Raw genomic sequence first — 21,848 nt, forward strand, 5'->3', positions numbered from 1 at the left:
TTCATTACCAGGCCTCTGGAGAACTTCAAGACATGTTGAGAAGGTAATTTATCCATTTAAATCAGCTGTGATGGATCAAGGACACATCTAAAACCTACAGGGACACCGGCCCACGTCAACTGGGATTGGGGACCGCTGTAGTAGAGGGTGGACATGAGTGGATGAAGCCCTATGAAGCTTTTGAAGCCTCTTCCTGATGTGTGCCTGAAATTTTATTTTCACCAACATGCAACATGTCTGTTTAAACTGCAAACAAAATATCAAAGGTAACTGTTAATGCTCTGTGATGAAATGACCCACATCGCAAACAAGAAGTTTTGCCAGATTGTCTACGTTGACATGCTTCCAGGTAAAAGAAAAAAAAAAAGATCCTTTGAGGGAGCAGATCAGAATTACAGAAAATACAACACACACAAAATGTGTTTGCATGTAGCTCACAGCTGTGGTTCGCTGTTGGTCTAAATGAATCTTAGACCTAAATGAGAGTTTGTAGTGATTTATAATTATAAATCTGAACCTCTTTAATCTACTCAGCTGTCTTTTTTTTTTTTTTTGAGTTTTAGTGCAAGTACTTTAAGGAACAAACAATGAGACAATGTTTATGTTCTTACTACACAGATTTCTGTTTTTACAGGAAATTTATGAAAAGAAAAGTCTGGGTAATAACTGGGTAATAACTTTACAATTTAAGTCAGTCAGATTTTTATGCATGCAGTAAAACAACTAAATGTGTTGCACATACTGATAGACAGGGCTGGCGTGTTCTAGTGTGAACATGAGTTTGACACCTATGGATTAAAGATTTAGTTTCATTACTTTAATCAAGTGTACTCTCAAAGGTTGTGAGTGGCTCTTACAACAGCCGTTAGTCGGTTGAGGAAAGTGGCTGGATTTTATTTAGCTTTCTCATTCTTCTTGGCCTGGATGTTGGGCAGCACACCACCCTGAGCGATCGTCACTCAGCCAAGCAGCTTGTTCAGCTCTTCGTCGTTGTGGACGGCCAGCTGCAGGTGGTGGGGGATGATCCTGACAAGGGCGTAGATTTGGTTTTGGCATTGGTGGGGACGGATGATTCAACCACCGAACCCTGCCCTGCTTTTTGTCTTTGTTTCTTGATAAAAAAAATAAATAAAGGAGAAATATACTTTCCTACATTTGCTATTCTACATGCTTTTAAACAATTTAAAATTAAAATTCATAGTTTGAATTACTTAATGTTAAATTACTATTGAACAAATGACAGACTAAGAATTTTAGACTTTAGTTTACTTCAGTCATATTCCATATAAATCAGGTATCATACAAAAAAAAAAAAAGCTTGAAATACAGTCACGACAATAAAACAATATGACTTTAAGGACTTAACAACATTACTTCAGTTATAGGACACTGTGTTGGTTCTTCTGTCACCTGACAATTGGACATAGATAACAAGAATAAAATGGGTAGCTGCTTCAGTGTTTCTGCCGATCTTGATATTTGTCTCAAAAATGAACCCTATGAATATGTCAGTACCATTAGGATGAAATTGTGTCACCAACATGTTAACGTTAGATAACATTTTAACAGCCTCTGGAAACTAATATTAACACGTTTGCCTTACTGTCATGTCTATAGTATTTTATAGCACATTTAAACTATCCGGTTGTTCAGTGATGACGCGACGAATCCTACTTCCTTGTCTAAAGTAGTCTGCGTTTAATATGGCTTTTGTGTTGTTAACATGTTTAATGTTATGTATTTTCTTCTATTTGATCTCAAAAAGCTCCTAAAACAGTCAGTGATCCCTGTCGACCTCCCTCTGCTTTTATTACCACTAATCATTTATTTAAGCTCAGTTTTTAAAACCTTAGGATGTAACTACAGCCCAGCCCATGCAGCAGTATATGAATGACTAACCTCGTATTGTGGATGGATTATCTCAGTTGTTCTCCTGGCTGAAGTTTGGCCCTTTTACTTTTTTTTTTTTTAAACTCTTTATTTAAAGTAAACAAGCCTACATATAAAATGTACATACACTTACAATTACATATACAAAACCGTGATCACACACCACTCATTAATGAAAAAGGAGAACAAGGAGGACAATCAAGCATCTGAGTCCACAAACCACTTTTAAAACTTACAGTTTCAATTCGTTCCAGGAGAAAACTTTCCCAAGTTTCAGGTCCATTGTTCGTCTTCTCCGCAGATCTGTAATGATATGTTTACTCACCACATCACTACTTATCTTTTGTTCAAACACTCCTTTGGTACGGGTTTCCCAAATATGTGTGTTTATTACACACATTACTAACCAAAAGAGTCTCCTTTTGTCTTCACCCATTTTTTTCTTTAAACAAACCATATTTAACTGCTTTGATATTAACAACCACATCATAGCCAATCTCTGTCATCTTCTGCCTGATCTCAGTTGTCCTATAACAATCCAATAGAAGATGTTCTAGGGTCTCATCTTCATCACAGTCTGTCATAGGACATTTCATGGTGGTAACAAAACAACTCCATTGTACCACTGCTCTCACAGGGAGGCGCCCGAGCGAGATGAGCCATACCACGTCTCTCATGCTTTCAGATAATAATTTGTCCAGTTAGTTTTCTGTCTTCATTTATGGTGGAAGTGATCGCAGAGCTGTACGTTTTAATTTGTTTCCAAAACCCCGCAGTCAGGACATGCTATATTGTATTTAGCTAACTCCCTGCTAGCTTCTAACTCCGTTAAATGTCATAAATTCCGTTTTCATGGATGCCTGGATGTTAAACTCAATTGTTACACCTGGTAGAGCAGAACGCTGATCATTTTATTACAGATGAAAGACAGTTTTTCAACTCTCAGTAATGCCACAGTGATCGTTTGATATATGGACCTGCAGCGGAGTTTAGGCCCAGACACGGCTAGTGACGTCAGACTGAACAACTGGATAGGAGTCTACGCTGTGTACTTCAGAGCACTTGGCCTATCATATTGTCTAGTACAAAGCACTGACATGTGATGACCTTTGGAAAATAATACGTGAATAATTAAAGGAGAGAGCCATTATCATGCTTTAAAAAAAATAAATAAATAAATAAGTCTTGTAATAGAAGTTAGTGAATTTCATGCTCTTGCCGACTGTAGTTTCTAGAATAGAAAGACCATGAAGATTGAAGTGTGAGTATGAGCTGCTACTACTACTACTGGACTGAGCTCTTGGTGTGAGTGAGGTGGCTCTGAAAAGAGCCGTTGTTGGTAGGAGAGTGTGCAGCTTAAGCTCTCTCTCCGCGGATGCGGCGAGCCAGCTGGATGTCTTTGGGCATGATGGTGACCCTTTTGGCGTGGATGGCGCACAGGTTGGTGTCCTCAAAGAGTCCGACCAGGTAAGCCTCGCTGGCCTCCTGCAGAGCCATGACAGCAGAGCTCTGGAAGCGCAGGTCGGTCTTGAAGTCCTGAGCGATCTCACGGACCAGGCGCTGGAAGGGCAGCTTGCGGATCAGCAGCTCGGTAGACTTCTGGTAACGGCGGATTTCTCGCAGAGCCACGGTACCGGGCCTATAACGGTGGGGCTTCTTGACGCCTCCGGTGGCCGGGGCGCTCTTACGAGCGGCCTTGGTGGCCAGCTGCTTCCTGGGGGCTTTGCCACCAGTAGATTTGCGAGCGGTCTGCTTGGTTCTTGCCATTCTTCCTCACTTTTCTTTCCCTGTGATAAGAGCAGAAAATGTAGCGAACAGAGGAGACTCGCTGCTCTTATATTGTGTGACTGGCTGTGACGCGGTGCCGCTTCGGCTCGTGATTGGTGACGGGCTCCACGTGGAGCACCGCCCGCCTCGGTGTGTGCTGCTCATTGGAGAAAAGTGCATTGAATTTGCGCGCTGCCGCAAGTCTCTCTGCGATTGGTGCCTGACGAAGCTGCGCGCGCTCTGCGGAAATATAAGCGAGGCTTTGAGCTGATCGGGACACATTTTCTCTTAGTCTCGATACTACGAAGAAAAGAACCTGTCAAAATGAGTGGTCGCGGAAAGACTGGAGGCAAAGCCAGAGCTAAGGCCAAGACCCGCTCATCCCGTGCCGGGCTTCAGTTCCCCGTGGGTCGTGTCCACAGACTGCTGCGTAAAGGCAACTACGCCGAGCGTGTGGGAGCCGGCGCTCCTGTTTACCTGGCAGCTGTGCTCGAGTACCTGACCGCTGAGATCCTGGAGCTGGCTGGCAACGCAGCCCGCGACAACAAGAAGACTCGCATCATCCCACGTCACCTGCAGCTGGCTGTGCGCAACGACGAGGAGCTCAACAAGCTCCTGGGGGGAGTCACCATCGCCCAGGGTGGTGTGCTGCCTAACATCCAGGCTGTGCTGCTGCCCAAGAAGACCGAGAAGCCCGCCAAGGCCAAGTAAACGCAAAGCGCTCGGCTTCACCAAAAACAAAGGCTCTTTTAAGAGCCACACACTTCTCTCTAAGCAAACATTCTTCTTGCTGTTATGGTGTTTGTAACAACTTGTGTCCTGGGAAATGTAGATTATGCATCTTGATTTACTTTGAAGTGTACGTTCATTCATGTCATCTTACATAGTCAAGGACTGAAATCCACCTTCAAAAAAAAACTACTTGAGCTGTGCACGTTTAGTCTATTCTTTTGTGAATAAAACAAACTTTGGGTTTTGATATAAAACTAAAGCAAAAAGCTCTGTCTCCTGCGTTGTGGTGTGGGGTCGTGTTCAACCTCATTGCTCATCTTACTAATTAAGAATAAATTGGATATCACTAATTATTAGCTTCATAACTGACTGTGGACACTCATCATGGTTCACTCGCTTTATAATTAAAACAGTTTCTAAGCTCATGGAAACAGACAACACGCAGTTCAAACCTTGTTCAACACAATAGGAAAATATAACAACGTGAGGTGGAGAGGGACAGGTGGAGGAAAATGTGCAGCTGTTTGCGACGTGTTCAGCGCTGCTGCTGAATTTGGGACATTTTGTCAAGGCACTTACATCTACGCTTAGGGTTTTGTGTCTATTGTGAGTAGAATAAAACAATTCGAAGAATAGAATGTGTTTAGGTTTACTTAGATAATAGGGAGCAGCTGGTGATCAGAAGAACAGGAAATGATTCCTAAGTGTGGGTTTTGTTACAATGTCTTTGTCAACCTGGTTTAAGGACAATAGTGGATTTTTGTTCTCAAAGCTTTTCATGCGACCTTAAAGCTCTCAAGAATGACATTAAGTTGCTGAACTCTGACCTCTGACGTGCCAAATCAGTTGGTCCAGCGATAAACTTTGGTGTGTAACTGTATAGTATGAAAAATGCATTGACAGTGGGGGTCTGCCTGTTATAAAGTGAGTGAAATCTGCCTCAGCCAAGAACAAGAAGCCACAGTTACTAACCTGGGAAGAGGACAGCCCCCCCAGACTGAACAATAGAATTAGTGGAAAACTACTGTGGAGGGGGACACAGGGCAGCCCCGGACTCTTCTTCAGCGGGTATATCCAAAGAATCTGTGAGGTCAAGAAGTAAACTCAAGACTATATTTTGAAATAATTTAATTCCCTTCATCCTTCACGCTACAGAGCTCCATGGTAAAATAAATAGCAGTACGGGCTCAGCTTGGAGTAAAATGTGTCCTTGAAATCACACAATATCAATTCAACTGGCCTAGATTTCGTCAGGTAAGGTTGTAGATTAGAGCATTTCAAGTGGATTATATTAGCTGGGTATCATTAAAATACACAGTGTACTTCCAGTACAACAGCCAGTGTAGGCTTTTAAAAAAAATAGAACTGAATATTTCATACAAGAATGCATGCATCTGCATGCGTCTATGAATGTATTATGTGTTGTTTAATAGAATCTTTTAAAATGTAGTTGCTAACTTTTCAGTTTATTTCTTGTATGATGTTTCACAGTAAACGTGGTGTGATGCTTGTATTACAAAGGTGTGATTGTAAATAGTTGTTAATATTTGTATTCTTGGAGTTGTAGACTTGATTAGACAGCACTAATGTCCACCATGATAGTAATCCAAGTTGTAATTGTAATGAGGACAATGGAGAAAAAAAAAAAATGTTTTAATAACATGGACATTATCATGAATGACAGAGTGGTGAGTGAGTGAGAGGAAGGAGCTCTTGTGTGTTGCTGTGGTGGCTCTGAGAAGAGCCGTTGTTGAGTGTGAGAGCGGTGTCAGCTCACTTCTTCTTGGCTGCTGTGGCTGCCTTCTTGACTTTGGGCTTGGCGGCCTTCTTGGCGGGGGATTTCTTTGGTGCGGGAGCCTTCTTGAGCACCTTCTTGGGGCTCTTTGCTGCTTTCTTGGGGCTTTTGGGCGCTTTCTTGGCCGCTGCTGCGGGCTTCTTGGCCTTCTTGGGCGACTTCTTAGCGGCTGCGGGCTTCTTAGCTGCTGCTGCCTTCTTGGGCGACTTCTTAGCAGCTGCTGCCGGTTTCTTGGCTTTGGTCGCGGCGGGCTTCTTGGCTTTAGGAGCGGCTTTCTTCGCGGGCTTCTTGGCTTTGCTCTCAGTAACCTTCTTGTTCATCTTGAAGGATCCGGAGGCCCCGGTGCCCTTGGTCTGCACCAGAGTGCCCTTCGCCACCAGGCTCTTGATGGCGGTCTTGACGCGGGCCTTGTTCTTGTCCACATCGTAGCCTCCGGCAGCCAGAGCCTTCTTGAGCGCGGCTGCGGACACGCCGTTGCGCTCCTTGGAAGCGGCCACGGCTTTCACAATCAGCTCGCCCACGCTGGGGCCGACCTTCTTGGGCTTGGAAGCCGTCGTCTTCTTCTTCTTGGCCGCCTTGGCCGGGACGGCAGCAGGTGCGGGAGCTTCCTCGGACATTTTCCTCTTTCGCGTCTGATCGAGATTCACGGTACAGTGATGGCAAGTCGGAAGCGCCACGCTGCACTTAAACGCATCATGAGAACCGTGGAGAGTGAAGGCAGCGCGCGCAGCTCTCACGTGTCTCGCAAAGCTTCATTTTGTGTTTCGTGTCTCGGGATCAAAGAGCTCAAAGTGAGTGTGTGAGCAGCACTGCAGGTCGACAGTGGAACAGTCCACAGCGGGCTTGTGTCTCCTCGTGCAGGCCTCGTGTCGGGCTCTCGTGCTCTCTGCTCTCGGTTCGTGGAGCTCCCAAAGCTCGGCGACTCGGTGCGGAGCTCAGCGCTGCTCGGCGGCTTCTTGGACTCTTTTCTCTGCTAAAACCGGTGGAGCCGCAGCAGAGCTGCGTAAAAAGCCTTTTCCAGCTGATACACATGTTTGTTCACGCACTCCGAGTTAAAAGCAGCATCTGGTGAGCGCAGCTGTGGGACACCGTGACGCTGCGAGCTCCCAGCAAACACACCGATGCTGCTGCAGGCCCACGGAGCAGCGAGACCTGTGTGACAGCTGCTCACTTCTAACCAAAGCACAGTTTCACTCACATTGTTGTACAGAAGCTTCATTAGTGACCTTACAGCAGCTCGCTTCCACACTTTGGCTCTGATCTTAGTCTGCATTGACTCAGTTTCCTTCTACAGTTACTGACTCTACAATAAACAACAGCAGTGAATGAACACGTGAATACACACACCCACAAACTGATCACTGAGTATCTCAATGTGTAATACTCAATACCTGCTAAAAACACCCAGCCATCTCACTGTTAATCACTCTCTTTCGCTATTAGTCAAAAATTATTTTATCCTTGTATCTATTCTATTTATTATTATTGTAATATAATAAGGTTGTTGTTATTATTTGTTATTTATTTTATCCTGCTCTGCCCATGTCGGTGCATTTCCCAGCTCTGGCACTAATAAAGCTTGTCTCATGCCCAGTATATCTCTGCTCCTCTTTCTGGAGGATTCTGTTATCCCACCTACTGAAAAATATGTGACCACAGTTTTTTTTTGTGCATAAGTCAAATCCTGAACAAACCCCTGACCCACACCATCATGTGCTGACCAGTCACCGGAGTGTGTTTAGTGAGAGACTGAGATGACCCCCTCTGATCCCCTCTGAACACCACAGGAAATCATTCCTACCTACCTCCTGTACAACTCCATCTTATGCACAGCACTTACTACAATAGTTGCATTATATAAAGGCAGATAAAAAGGTGGCTATGGAGCCATCAAATTAGGAGTTAGATTGAAGAAAGCTTTGATGGAGGAATTTCCTCTGTGAAGGACACAGCAGGGCCTGCCTGTGGCATAGGCAGTATAGGCAAATGCTAACAGTGTCATCCATCCAGGGGCACCACAAGTGAGGAAAAAATACAAAAAAAAAATGATGATACCAATTCATATCTTTCTTAGTATACACTTTGACATCTAATTAGCCATTTTTTGCCCTCTAATAGTCCAACAAACTAGCCCTTTGTATCCTGGTTAGTCTAGTTGTGTGTTAAAGTGCACATCAAGTTGGTGGGTTTGTCATTTCAACCATGTGCAGTGCAGTACACAGTGAAGTAGTGATGGCTCGCTTGAAGCTGACGCTCCGGTGCATGTGTCAAAAAAATCAACACACTGCTTCAGAAGCACTGTGTCGAAGCTTGATTCGTTTGGCCAGAATCACGTGATCAGTGACGTCCAAAGCTTCATTTAGAGTCTAACGGCTTCGGTGTCTGATTCAATGGTTTATAAGCAGGTGACTCATTCATTTGTGGAGTTTTTTGAGGAGGAGGAGGAGAGGAGGTTCTGTTGTGTGGCAGTATTTTCTAGTGATGGGCAGATGAAGCCTCATGAAGCACTGAAGCTTTTCATCCAATTGGTTCACCCCAGCGCAAAGCTTCTTGAAGCTTCATTTGCTCTAGTAGGACACCTACTGGACGTAAAAAATATTAGTTGGCATGAATTTGAAGAGTGTGGCCTTTTGCACACAGCCTGTAAATGTCAACGACAAAAGGAGTGTGTAAAACATCTATATTGTAGTGATGGCAGTATACTGTGTATATTTATACTGGCAGTATGGAAAATGATTATTTGGAAATGCTTAAAATGGAAATGATCATTTACTGTGAGGTGAGGTGTGGTTGGGGTGTGGACAGTGGTTGTGCTTTTGTAACGTTGAGGTGTGGACAGCTACACACTGAGGCCTCAGTCCTGCCCATATTTTATTCTGTAAAAACTACATTTTCACTGCTTTTATAACCTTTAGTGGGGAGAACATAGCTAGGATTTAACGATTTAACAAATCTTTTGAATCCTTTGTCCTCCACAATGCTAAATGGCTGGGAGTCCTCAATCACCATGCTAACCAGGTCTTCATCTATTTGAGATTGTTCTCCTGAGGAAAGACAAAGACAAAGCACAAATATAAATATCACACACGTAACTTATTACAGTTGTATAATATTGTTATATCATTTAGTAACATTACTGCATGCTATATTATCCTGGCATTTGATGGCTCACCTGGTCTTGCTCCACAATCGGTGTTCCCCTTATTCTCATGCAAAGCTCTGTAGTGCCTAAGCATGGATGAGGTGTTGTTGTTATAGCCCAGCTCCCTGGCACATAGCAAACACTTCACCTTGTACAAAAGTACAGACAGCTTAACATAAATTGTATTGCACCATCAGTATTATGAAAATACATCTTGTGTAGAAATTTACATACCTTGTTGGGAGGAATAAAATCAAAATGTTCCCACACAGGGGAGGACATCCTCCTCTTCTTAGCTGGCTCCATTCTCTCCTGACTTTCTCTCCTCACTCTCATAAACCTCCAAACTGTCTCTAACTCTCACTAACCGCAACTCTCCATCAAACACCCACATTTTGAATGAAGTCTGAGGGGTTTATATTGCTGTCATATCTCGCGGCAAAGTTCGAACCACTTCATGAACCAGTCACGTGGTACAGCCGGGCAGCGAGGCTTCGGACGTCATCATTTTCAGCTCCTCCCATAAATGAAGCAAGCCTCGATACGCGCATCGCAGAAACGCCCCCTCCATTACTCGACACAAGCTTCGAAGCCTCGATACAGAACGTCACATCACTAGTATTTTGAGTTGATTTTGGTCGATCGGGTGGGTTTTCTATGGAGCCCCTGCAGGGGACATTAAATTAAGACGGATTAAGATTAATTTAAGATAACGGGAGGTCGAGAGCTACTACAGCCGGGAGGAACACCGCTTTCCCGGCACATCGTGCCTCGACCTCCCTGTCGGCTTCGAGCCGGCGTCCGAAGAATTCGGCTAAAAGTTTTGCGAGATCTCGCAAAAGTCGGTCTTAATTTTTTTTTTCTCCCATGTCCCCTGCGGGGCTCCGTAGTTTTCCAGCTTTGTGTTCTGGCTGTTTGCTTGTGTTTTGTGTGTGTTTATTTTAACTGGAAACGGGAAAAACTTAAAATGTCAAAAATCCGCTTTTCATAATATAAATATCATTAAACTTTAGAAAGACTTCCATTTGATTCGCAACATTTAATGTTACAAAAAGATATTTTATTTTTGAAATAATCTCAAAATTTTAGTCTAGAAAATGTGCAGCAATTTAATTTATTTCTTCTCTTTAGCTGATAGTTGGTGGGGCCCAGGTAGACTGTAACTGCATCTCTACCAGTTTTTCTGCACTCTTCGCATAGTGGAACAAATCCTAAGTAAAAGTAAAATTTATTTATATAGCACATTTCACAGATAAAAATCACAAAGTGATTTACAATAAGATCAGACATACAAGTTAAAATTAATTAAATGCCCGTTTGTATAAAAATGTCTTCAGCTGCTTTTTAAAGGAGTCAGTAGAGTCTAGACAGCGTAAAGACAACTGCAGAGAGTTCCACAGCCTAGGTGCCAGTGCCTGAAAAGCCCGATCCCCACGTGTTTTAAACCTAGTACGTGGGACCACCAGTAGCCTCTGACTTGAAGACCTAAGTGCTCGGGATGAAGCATGAGGTTTCAGCAGGTCAGAGATGTGCTGGGGAGCTTCACCGTGCAGAGCTCTAAAAATTATAACTAAAATTTTAAAATTAACCCTAAAATTTACAGGCAACCAATGAAGAGAAGCCAAAACTGGAGTAATGTGTGACCTCTTGTTTGCACCAGTTAAAAGTCTTGCCGCTGCATTCTGTACACACTGAAGGTGATCCAGAGCTGATTTGTTGAGACACGCGAGACCGTTACAATAATCCAAACGAGATAAAAGCATGAAGAATCATCTCAAGTTCTGCCTTTGACACCAGTAGCCTGAGTTTAGAAATGTTTCTTAGATGATAAAAACAGTTGCGAACAAAATCCTCTTAAACAAAAATGGAAAAGGGTTACCTTAAATGCGTCATGTTGTTAATTGTTAAGTTCATAAGCATTTTTTCCCTTTCTATTTCATAATCAAGGTCAAAGATATGTAAAGGAAAATTCCCCTAACATAATATTATTTAAAAAAAAACAAAAAACAAAAACACCCGGAACACATTTGTTGACTGGGGGTCGGTACAGCGGATTGATAGCACCCAGTGACACAAAGGTGCACATCCGCGATTATAGTAGCTGTAACATAGTGAGCTGCATGTTTAACAGTTGGAATTCTGCTCGTCAGTTTAGTGTGTGGCTCTGAAAAGAGCCGTTGTGTTGACGTGTGAGATCCAGTCAGCTTACTTAGAGCTCGTGTACTTGGTGACGGCCTTGGTGCCCTCAGACACTGCGTGCTTGGCCAGCTCACCGGGGAGAAGGAGGCGCACTGCGGTCTGGATCTCCCTGGAAGTGATGGTGGAGCGCTTGTTGTAGTGGGCCAGGCGAGATGCCTCGGCAGCGATGCGCTCGAAGATGTCGTTGACAAACGAGTTCATGATGCTCATGGCTTTGGAGGAGATCCCGGTGTCGGGGTGGACCTGCTTCAGCACCTTGTACACGTAGATGGCGTAGCTCTCCTTCCTGGTCTTTCTCTTCTTCTTGCCGCCCTTGCCGGCGGTCTTGGTCACGGCTTTCTTGGAGCCCTTCTTGGGCGCTGACTTGGCGGGTTCAGGCATTTTCTCTGCTCGATACTCTGCAGTAACGAATGAGCTGTTTGACCGAGAGCGGCGCTTTTTATACAGGCTGTATGCTAATACCACTGCGCGGGCCCTTGGATCTCATTGGTGGAGCCGCACAGTGGGCCGGACGTTGTGTTGGAGGGAGTTTGTGAACTTTGCTGAAACAGGCGCGCATCTAACAAAGACAGTGGGCTGTGTGATTGTGTCCTCGTTTGCTGACAATCATTTGTTCTAAATGAGCAGTACATGTAGAGCTCTGTGTGGCAGATATGGATGTGTTAGTAGCAGTATTGTCTTCGGACAACAATGAAACGATTCTGCCTGGTCTCGTGTCTCTGTGTTACATCCATATCCAAAAATTGTACTCAAATAAGAGTAGCATTACTTTAAAATTTTATTACTCAAGTAAAAGTGAAAAGTAGATGTCAAAAAAGTTTTTCAAGTAAGAGTAAAAAAGTACTTGGCAAAAAGACTACTCAAGTAGTGAGTAACTGTTTGAAATGTCCGATTTATTTTTTAAATAAATTTTATCAGACAAACAAAAATTAATAAATATACAAATTTTACCATTTTCAAAAGGAATATATGTAAAAACATCAACAAAATAAGGCACAACAATTCTAATTTCCAGATTTCAGTTTTTCACAACATAAAGCTTTTTTCACCAATACCTAGCAAATAATATAAATATATAAACAGTGCAAACAATTTCCAGTGACAAGATATGCTGTAAACCTTATATTCACTGAAGGCTCTCCCTCCCATTCTACTTTTAAATACGCTAGGAACAACAAGTAGGCCTGCAGAGCGAGAGCAAAGTGCTCTAATAGGGTGATATGATACTACAAGGTCATTAAGATAAGATGGGGCCTGATTATTTAAGACCTTGTATGTGAGGAGTAATATTTTTAATTCAATTCTGGATTTAACAGGAAGCCAAAACAGGAGAAATATGCTCTCTCTTTCTAGTCCCTGTCAGGACTCTTGCTGCAGCATTTTGGATCAACTGAAGGCTTTTCAGTGAGTTTTTTGGACATCCTGATAATAATGACTTACAGTAGTCCAGCCTAGAAGTAATAAATGCATGAACTAGTTTTTCAGCGTCACTCTGAGACAGGATATTTCTAACTTTAGAGATGTTGCGCAAATGGAAGAAAGCAGTCTTACATATTTGTTTAATATGTGCGTTGAAGGACATGTCCTGGTCAAAAATGACTCCAAGGTTCCCACAGCGTTACTGGAGGTAACATAAAGGTAATGTAAAGGATCTCTTGTATACAATTGAAAATGAACTGGGAATTTTGAAGATGTGGTTTGATATCAATAAATTGTCCCTTAATTTCAAGGAGACTGAATTCACGCTTTTTGTGAGTAGAAAAGAATATGAATGAATATGAATATTTCTACATAATTTACTTCAACTTCTGCTAGCAACACTACTGAGGTAACTATAGGTCAGGAGGTGGAGCAGGTCATCTACTCCATCTTAGCCTTCAGCTCCTGTCAAGTTAAACCGATTTTAAAACAAATGAAAATAGCCACCGGTGTATAAGGACCTCGGCCCAATAGCCAGAAATCCACCCAGGCAAAGCAGCAGTTCGGCAATCTCTAAATTAAAGCAGGACATCACTTACACTGAACAGCTGACCTCAGCAGGAATATCCCTCCCACCTTGCTTCATATCTAGGGTTAGGGTCACACCCTAATAAGTAACGGCAAGTGGTGGCTGGAGTCTACTACAAGCTTCTCTGCAGGAATAATGTACAGGACTCCAGCAAAATCAAGGCGATGGTATTTTCCGCTGTTTGGCATCTCAAATGCCTGGCTTGTTCACAAGAGGGACTGTGCCCTACTGAATGTGAAACCGCTCCCTCCCCAAAAGGTTTTGTCTAGCAGTTTCCATCAAAGGTTGGTCGACCATCATCTTCTTCTCCACCTCAAATGTTGCCTCAGCAGAAACATTTCACCCCAAGACCTTCACATCCACAACAAGATGTGCGTTATGACAACTTGGGACACCTGCCACTTCACTCTGACAACCGAGGCCGGTGTAACCTCTGTCCAAAGGGAGTGTCAAGGTGAAATTGTCAGAAGTGCAAAGTGTTTCTGTGAAGAATGCCCACCAACAGTGCTTTGTTGCATATCACCAGAAATAAAGGAAATCTAACGCCTCTAAATCTCAGTGGCAGTGGGTTCTGTAGCACTACAACTCTCTTTTATCTGTTCAGTTTACTCTGCTGCGAAGTTGCAGAAGTTTATAACAGTTTTATTAAACTTTAAAAAAAATATTTTTTGTATTCTGAGTTTTGCCATGAATGAAAATCTCTACTGTTTGGTAGAGGACTATGTTTAAAAAACTATAGAGTTGGTTAAAAAAACATCTAAACTTTGTTGCTGTTGTTCTAAAGGAATAAACAATGCAAAGAATTATTTCTTAAATTGCAGTTTTCTTGGTGTGAACCTCAAAGGGTTAATGCTTGAAGTGGTTACTCTCTAAGGATGTAAGCTGTACGGAGTACTGCACATGTAGCTTTGAATGATTCTTAATGAGGTATTGCTCATAGACTGTTTTTTTTTTTACCTTAGTATTTAATAAAAACTCAGTAAAATAAATAAATAAATAAACAAACAAACACACACAGAGTCAGTTCTAAAATTATTGATCAGTGAAAACATTAAAAATAACTTTGAACTTAAGCTGCCAAATGGCTGTAATCGGTTTCAGCATGTAAATACAGTTGTGGCAAGAGACAGAAAACATGCTGCCGTTTGCACATATTCAGCCCAGTTTACTGAAGAACACCTCAGGCTGTCAGGTTGAAACAGTCGGTCGTGGTTTTGTAACATAAACACTGGACCTCCTCTCAGCGTCCCCGCTCTATCTGCTATTCCCAAACAGAGAGGCTCAAGTTTTTCTGTGACTGCAGCTGCCAGTTAAAGCTGACGTCACAGCCCAATTTAACAGCATTATGCTAGTAATTAGAATCAAACATGTTATAAAGGAGAGCCCTTGAGGACAAATATGCATCATGAGAACTGCTGATAATGAATGAAAAAATCTTTAGGTAAATTTATCTGAGGAGAAATTTTTATTTTAGTCTGGCTCCAGTCCTCCCATCTGCTATCATGAAGAAGGCGGGTGTTTAACCTATGCTGCAGCGAGACACCGGGTGGCGATATAGACTGGCTTCATTCTTTGGGAGCTATTAGGTCATCTACGTTTTTTCACAGTCACTGGTGCAAATGAAGAGAATTTCATCTGAGTTGGTTGTAGAGGAAAGCCGGACTGTAGCCACCCTACAAAAAGGGCAAACTCTCACAAAAACATGATGACACTACACAACAAAGCAATAATAAAAAACAAAAAAAATGTATGACAGATGAAAACATGACAAAGTACTTCATTATAACAGTGACATGAAAAAAATGGCATAGATTACAAATTATGTGAATGACCATTTATGTTAAAAATGAGTGCTACACATTCCACTTGGCCAATCAGTGCCCTCTGGCTGCCTCCGAGGTCCCACAGGCTACCCCAACCCAATAGGAATTCTTCTACAGCCTGGTGGCTCCCTTCACCTCCGGTGTCCATATGATTCAGCAGTTACCACCACAAAAGGGCACCAACCATCTTACAGCCACAGCTCAATGCAGCTTCAGTGATGAAGGTGCTGAACATGGTCCAGTCAGTCTCAATGTCCTCAGTGTCGTACAGACTACTGTCAAAGCTCTGCTGTAGGTGAAAGTTGAAGATGTCTCTACTAAGTATTTCCAACGCACGATCACTATACATTTATGTCTGTCCAGTGTCCTCCCACGCTGCCTGATTTATCTCACCCCAGGTGGGGATCTTTTGACACCCACCCAGTTCCTTAGAGAAGGGGGGGGGGGGCTTTCGGTCACGTCGGAAAGCTGAATCAGACAAATGGACTCAAATGCAGATCACACACGGAGGCACTGGTGAATGGGATTTACAAGTCTTTATTTACAAAAGAGTGTAATAGCGATGGCTTGACCGTCAACTGTGAATCATGGTGTGACGTGACCTGTGAGAGATGTGTGATTTACTTGAAAGCAAGTAGAAAACATGAACTGTAAAAAATAACAGCAACAAAAGTGGCTCAGATGTGATTGTGGTTACTGTTATCTTTTATTGTAACTCTTGTTATCGTAATAAATACCAGAAAATATTGTGATAGGATTTTGAATCCATATTGCCGAGTTCTAATCTTCTATTTCATTTTAACATTTTTAGGGGTACAATTAATAATTATATTGTTGAACAGTCTAGAATTGATTAAAGCAAAAGTGAAAGCTTTCATGTATTGTCAAAATTGAAAAGCTTCTAGTTTTGTGTTCATATATTTGTTGATCTGACTCAGAAGAGTCAGTGCCTAACCAATCATTAACCTCACTGAATGTCACTAATGTGAGTTGTCAAACATTGTTTAATTACTCATCGCTAATCACTCATCTGTTAATATTTTTGACTTTGGTTTGGGAAGAGGTGGAAAAGAACCAAAATCTTGTCTCACATTGAGTTCTTATCTCCACCAGAATATCAGCATTGATGTTCGACGGGAATGCGTCCTAAAAACTATCTGTGTCTACTTAAATAAAAAGCCAGAGGACCTGTTCAAGGAATTCTTGGTAAGTTAGAAAAGGGGAAAGATCAGTTTGTTTGTTGTTGTTTTTTTAATTTGGGATAGTAAATTGAAGGTGGGCTCATTTGTTCATATGTATCTATATGCAATTAGCTTTCCCCCCCCCTTGTTTTCATTTTAAGGATGTGGATCTTAGTGCAAGAAGAGAAACGGAGCAGCTGACTTTAGGAGTCTGTGTTGTCAGACATGAAGGAGCAGACTCTGCAGATACACCTGAGGACATTGGTGTCATCATAGAAGGATACACTGTGCTGAAAGCTCTTAGTGATGTGGCAAAGGGGTGTGCCCTCCTGCTTGGACTAATCTACAGTCTAAATCTGAGGTACCCAAAGCACCTGAAATACATATTTGAATTTCTTCAGAAGGTGCTGATGGAGTTGGATGGGAACAACCTATCCATGAAGGTGCAAGTTCTGAAAAACAAACTGCTTGAGTGAAACAGCCTGCACTGAACTAAAGAGGACACTGAACTGGTTACAAGATTCTCAAACCCATCTCCTTGCACTTTATAAACTGTTCAGTTTGAATTCCGCAAGAACTTCTGCAAGGCCTCATACTTTTTGTTCATGTTGAACTTTTACCACCATCCAGCTACATTGAACAAGACTGCTCCTAAGTTTGGACTTCATTTTAAGTTTTGAAAAATAAAAAGGTTTTTTTAAATATGGACAAAAATGCCACTAAAGTCATTTCTACTTGTTGTTTATAGGACTGTATTGTGAGTTTTCCATTGTACCCGAAGCAAGTTTAAATTAAGTCATGTTAATGTTAAAAATGTTGGAATCACAACACTTTCCAGTTTTAATAACTTGATTTTAACATTCTGTATTATGTCTTCCTGAACTTAATATGCACTTGCATATATGTGAAGATATTTTTGTTTAGGAAAAAGGCATTGATCTAGAATTTTGAACAGCTCAAAGTTTGCTTCAGCACATTTTACACAAAGTGTTATTAAAGTTGGGTTAACTGAATAAAATTGTTTGATTTATTCAATTTACTTTAAATAGAGTAAGTAATTTAATCCTATAGTTTCAGTAGAGCTCGTTTAGGGTTAGTCAATTTATCAGATGTACTTAAAATTTGTTGTTCAAATTAAATGTGTCATACATTTTAGATTTCACTAACCCAGTTGTGTGGAACCGGTTGACATAACTGGGTGGAGTAAATGCAACATCTTATTTTATAGAGTAAGTAGGGCTTGTTTTGGTTGAGTAGATTTTATTTAGTGTTGTCAATTTAAGTCAACATGTTAGTTAGATCAACATTATGATATTTAGTTAATACAACACCATTCTTGTGATTTGCATTTAATTAGCCAAAGCTTGACAGATGTACTTAAAATTTGTTGTTCAAATTAAATGTATCATACATTTTAGATTTCACTAACCCAGTTGTGTGGAACCGGTTGACATAACTGGGTGGAGTAAATGCAACATTTTATTTCTTAGAGTGAAGGGAGTGGCACTCCAATTTCGTTGTACTCTGTACAATGACAATAAAGGCTATTCTATTCTATTCTATTCTATTCTATTCTATTGAAGTTTCAAACTCGCTTTTTAGTGTCTGCAGTCTTTTTGCTAAGAACTGGTTGAACAACTCAGTCACCAAGTAATAAAGCAACTTTCAGAAGTCTTGATGTTGTCTATGTGACTATAATAGGAAATCTTGATTTGCAAATAGAGGATGAGATCAAAAGGTTATGTGTTATGGTCCATGTGAGCAGCAATCCGTTGCAATAGTTTTTAAAATCAAAAGTAGTCAAACCTGGCCAATTATAAACTATTTTTTTTAAAGTAATACAATAGTTACTTTTCCTAGTAATTAGTAACTTTTCCAATATTTTAACTCAGTTACTTTTTTGAAGAAGTAACTAGTAACTGTAACTAATTACTTTTTCAAAGTAACTTGCCCAACATTGTCAGTGATACATGGTTCATCGGGTTCACTGTATCGAAAAAGCCAGTGTTTGTCATCCTAACCAAAATGAAAATCATTGCTGGGAGCTAAATCCGGAAAGTAGGGTAGACAGCAAGGCTGGACTGGGACAAAAAATTGGCCCGGTTATTTTGACTAGAGACTGGCCCACCAGGTTAACCCTTTACAGCCGATCGGAGCGGGCACGCTCTGTTTTGCGTAACTATTTTTAAATCCCGGTAGCACTGCAACCACGGAAGCTAGCGCAAAAATTTTTTTGCATATGAAACCGGAGGAGTTGTACTTACATCTTATGCCATCAGCTTGTCCTAAGTCACGGTTTCCTTCCACATAAAGCTTTGCAAAAACTGCATAAAAAGCACTGGTACCACTTTACAATAAGGCTCCCCTTATAGATGCTAATAAATAGTTTATAGCTATTTTATTAATTAATCTGTAAATGCTTTATAAACCATTATTAATGGTTTATTATGCATTAGTTAAGGGTGAGAAAGAGGAAAAAAACTGACCGGTTTCTTGCCAAATAGTGAGCCAAATGTGTTCACCTATATATTTCATCTAGAGTTGCTATATTAAACATTTCAGACTAAGTTACTATCCTGTAAGCACAATCAGCATTTGTAAACATATTTTTTATCATATAAAATTGTACTTCAGAAATGCATTATAAATATCCACAACTATCAATCGGAGCTTTGTTGTAAAGTGTAAAGCATAAAACCATTTATTAATGAATAATAAATATTTATAAATACCAGATGGGAGCCTTATTGTAAAGTGTAAAGCACAACACCATTTATTAATGACTACTAAACATTATAAATGACAAAAGAGAGTTTTGTTGTAAAGTTTAAAACATGTCAACATTTATTAAGGACTAATAAACATTTATAAATGCCAAATGGGAGCCTTATTGTAAAGTGTAAAGCATAACACCATTTATTAATCACTAATAAACATTTATAAATGACAAAAGATAGCTTTGTCGTAAAGTTTAAAACATGTCAACATTTATTAAGGACTAATAAACATTTATAAATGCCAAATGGGAGCCTTATTGTAAAGTGTAAAGCATAACACCATTTATTAATCACTAATAAACATTTATAATTGCCAAAAGTGAGTCTTAAATGTATAATGTCACCATTTATAACACTTAGACCTAAATTACAATCAGTGCTTGAAATAACATTTAACTACTGTCAAAAATGGCAATGTATTGTAAGAGTAACACATGTAACATTAAATGTGTTTTTTAAAACACCAAACAGTCACCCACTCCAAAAAAAGTTCATGCCAGACTGGTTCAAACTGGAAATATTTTTTGTATGTCCTTAAATAAGCGTCCCAGTGGTCCATCAGGGTGTCGCAAACCAAGCCAAGATGACCACTCAAGAACCATCAGGTGTTCCTCCAGCAACTTCTCAGTGCGATTTCCTCTTAGTCTACGGACATGTCCTTCGATGGTCATCCAAGCCCTTTCGATATGCTGTGTATGACTGCCAGATTGAGGATCTACAAACCACCTGCTGTGATTTACAGTGTCTGTACCCTATGTTTGTCAAAACATTCTTGTAGGCTCTCCACTCATCACTGATAATGGCACTACCCAACTTAACATGCTGTCTGATCAGAGGAACAAGGTGGCGCCTTGATCGTTTTTCAACAAGTTTTAACACGAGCCTTCGCCTTTTGTCTTTAATTCCCATCATTCCAAATACCCATTTCTTCCTTTTCCATGCATTTCCAAAGCGTCCACGTGCATACTGAAAACAAAAAGAATAAAATTAAACAGAATTAAAATTAAAAAGAATAAAATTAAATATCTACAAAGAAACATTCAAAAAGATGGTTGCTTCTACTAATTTTTTTTACTTATGGTAAAGGTTTCCATGTTTAGAGGACACATTCAGATCTGCATTGATTCTAACAAACCTGTCTGAGAGTTTACCAACCTTTTACTGATGACGGAGACAGCTTTCATCTATAACCACAAATTCTCTGTCACCACCAAGACGGTGTCCATTGTTTATTCTGTGTCTTATAATTGCACGTATACAAACATGTCGAATGTGTCTTGCCATGCTACTTAGTGTTCTGGAGCTGCCAGCCACTTCATCATCGATCATATCTATTTGTCTGAGCCTGAGCCCTTGTGAAAATCTGTGATAGAAATTGAGGCAATTATTACTTACTGAGGCCCTAATTTTATTTCACAAGTCTCGTATTGGTGTTCAATTATGAAAGGTGCATTGCTATTAATGTCTACATCTACATATACCTGTAAATGAACTTCATCCAACTGAAAAGAGATGTTTTTGATTTCTCAAAGAGGGAGCCAGTTCTAATTGTTCTGGAAACTTTCCTATGACTTGCTCTTTTGCAGCACCTGAGAACATACCAATGAGTTAAGTAAAGAAATGGACCCTTAAACAAGAGCATTAATTGAAAAGATAATCACAAAATTAAGTATGAAGAAAATAATAATGAAAAGAGGTTAATGCTCCCTCTTGCATTGATAACCAAAATATTTTGTTATATTTACTACATGCACTACATTATCATGCATTATACATACCACATATATTGGTCTTTCTTCACCACGGAAATCATTTTCATCTTATGGTGACAAACAGGACATCTAAGCTTCTTTTTTAGCAGGTGTTTCTTCTGCAGCCATTTAATGAGCCTTAGTGCCTTATATTTAGTTTGTTTTCCTTCTATTCTGGTGCGCAATCTCATTCCCAAAGACATTCTGGTGGAAAAAAATGAGTAATTTATTTTATTATCACCTCGAAACACCGTAAAATACTCTATGGGAGTCTAGTGCAAATCGGTTCAGAGTTAAAGAACTTCACATGCTATATAAAACAAGCCCTATAATCAAAAATAGTCCCACGCAAAAAAGAGGATTGTCTCACCTGTTATAATGTATCTCCGACTTTGTTATGTAGATCTAACCCGCTGGATTCATGCTAAAAAAAATATGTTCTGCTGCCAAAGGGAGGGAAAACAAATTTAATTTAAACGCAGAGGAGCTTATACAACCATCCAATCACAGTTAACTTTATTAAGGAAAGCCCCTCCTCTTAGAGCGCGACAGGCAGTGGAGCGCTCTGGAAGGTCAAGCCAAAGGGGCACGAACAGACACACTGAACAGTCGTTCAAGTTGCTGCGCCATGGATGGAGCAGAAGATAAAAATTTGTGTGCGTCTGCGACTTACACAGTTAGCACACGTTCGAAGAGATACAAAAAGCAGAGACTGGATGATCTAGATTGCACTAAGCCAACGACGTCAGCAGTTAGACATGAAGGTGAGTATAATGCTAGCTA

General features: G+C 40.8%; 4 protein-coding genes and 2 long non-coding RNA genes across 7 annotated transcripts; 2 read left to right on the forward strand and 4 right to left on the reverse strand.

Annotated features, from left to right (window-relative positions):
• Window positions 1–3,151: 3,151 nt before the first annotated feature.
• On the reverse strand, window positions 3,152–3,700 carry LOC120746846 (histone H3). Its single transcript, XM_040052351.1, has one exon. It carries the CDS (start codon window positions 3,655–3,657, stop codon window positions 3,247–3,249), a length of 411 nt encoding a protein of 136 aa, XP_039908285.1. The 5' UTR covers window positions 3,658–3,700; the 3' UTR covers window positions 3,152–3,246.
• Window positions 3,701–3,933: 233 nt separating this feature from the next.
• On the forward strand, window positions 3,934–4,389 carry LOC120746847 (histone H2A-like). Its single transcript, XM_040052353.1, has one exon. It carries the CDS (start codon window positions 3,982–3,984, stop codon window positions 4,366–4,368), a length of 387 nt encoding a protein of 128 aa, XP_039908287.1. The 5' UTR covers window positions 3,934–3,981; the 3' UTR covers window positions 4,369–4,389.
• Window positions 4,390–5,913: 1,524 nt separating this feature from the next.
• LOC120746844 (histone H1-like) lies at window positions 5,914–6,887 on the reverse strand. Its single transcript, XM_040052350.1, has one exon. The coding sequence runs from the start codon at window positions 6,799–6,801 to the stop codon at window positions 6,163–6,165; it is 639 nt and encodes a 212-aa protein (XP_039908284.1). The 5' UTR covers window positions 6,802–6,887; the 3' UTR covers window positions 5,914–6,162.
• Window positions 6,888–11,521: 4,634 nt separating this feature from the next.
• Window positions 11,522–11,941, reverse strand: LOC120746848 (histone H2B 1/2-like). The gene has a single exon (XM_040052354.1). It carries the CDS (start codon window positions 11,904–11,906, stop codon window positions 11,532–11,534), a length of 375 nt encoding a protein of 124 aa, XP_039908288.1. The 5' UTR covers window positions 11,907–11,941; the 3' UTR covers window positions 11,522–11,531.
• Window positions 11,942–16,027: 4,086 nt separating this feature from the next.
• LOC120746854 lies at window positions 16,028–17,550 on the forward strand. The gene is made up of 2 exons (XR_005698947.1): window positions 16,028–16,562; window positions 16,699–17,550. It is a non-coding gene; the product is annotated as an uncharacterized LOC120746854 (long non-coding RNA).
• Window positions 17,551–20,541: 2,991 nt separating this feature from the next.
• LOC120746855 lies at window positions 20,542–21,608 on the reverse strand. 2 transcript variants are annotated; one of them, XR_005698949.1, is made up of 3 exons: window positions 21,436–21,608; window positions 21,093–21,269; window positions 20,542–20,903 (listed from the first exon to the last, which is right to left on the reverse strand). It is a non-coding gene; the product is annotated as an uncharacterized LOC120746855 (long non-coding RNA). The 2 variants fall into 2 exon arrangements; XR_005698948.1 differs by having other exon boundaries at window positions 20,544–20,677; window positions 20,796–20,903; window positions 21,093–21,605.
• Between the last annotated feature and the right edge of the window lie 240 nt (window positions 21,609–21,848).

The sequence above is a fragment of the Simochromis diagramma genome, unplaced genomic scaffold (genome assembly GCF_900408965.1).
Source record: "Simochromis diagramma unplaced genomic scaffold, fSimDia1.1 OVJJ01000365.1, whole genome shotgun sequence".
NCBI lineage: Eukaryota > Metazoa > Chordata > Actinopteri > Cichliformes > Cichlidae > Simochromis > Simochromis diagramma.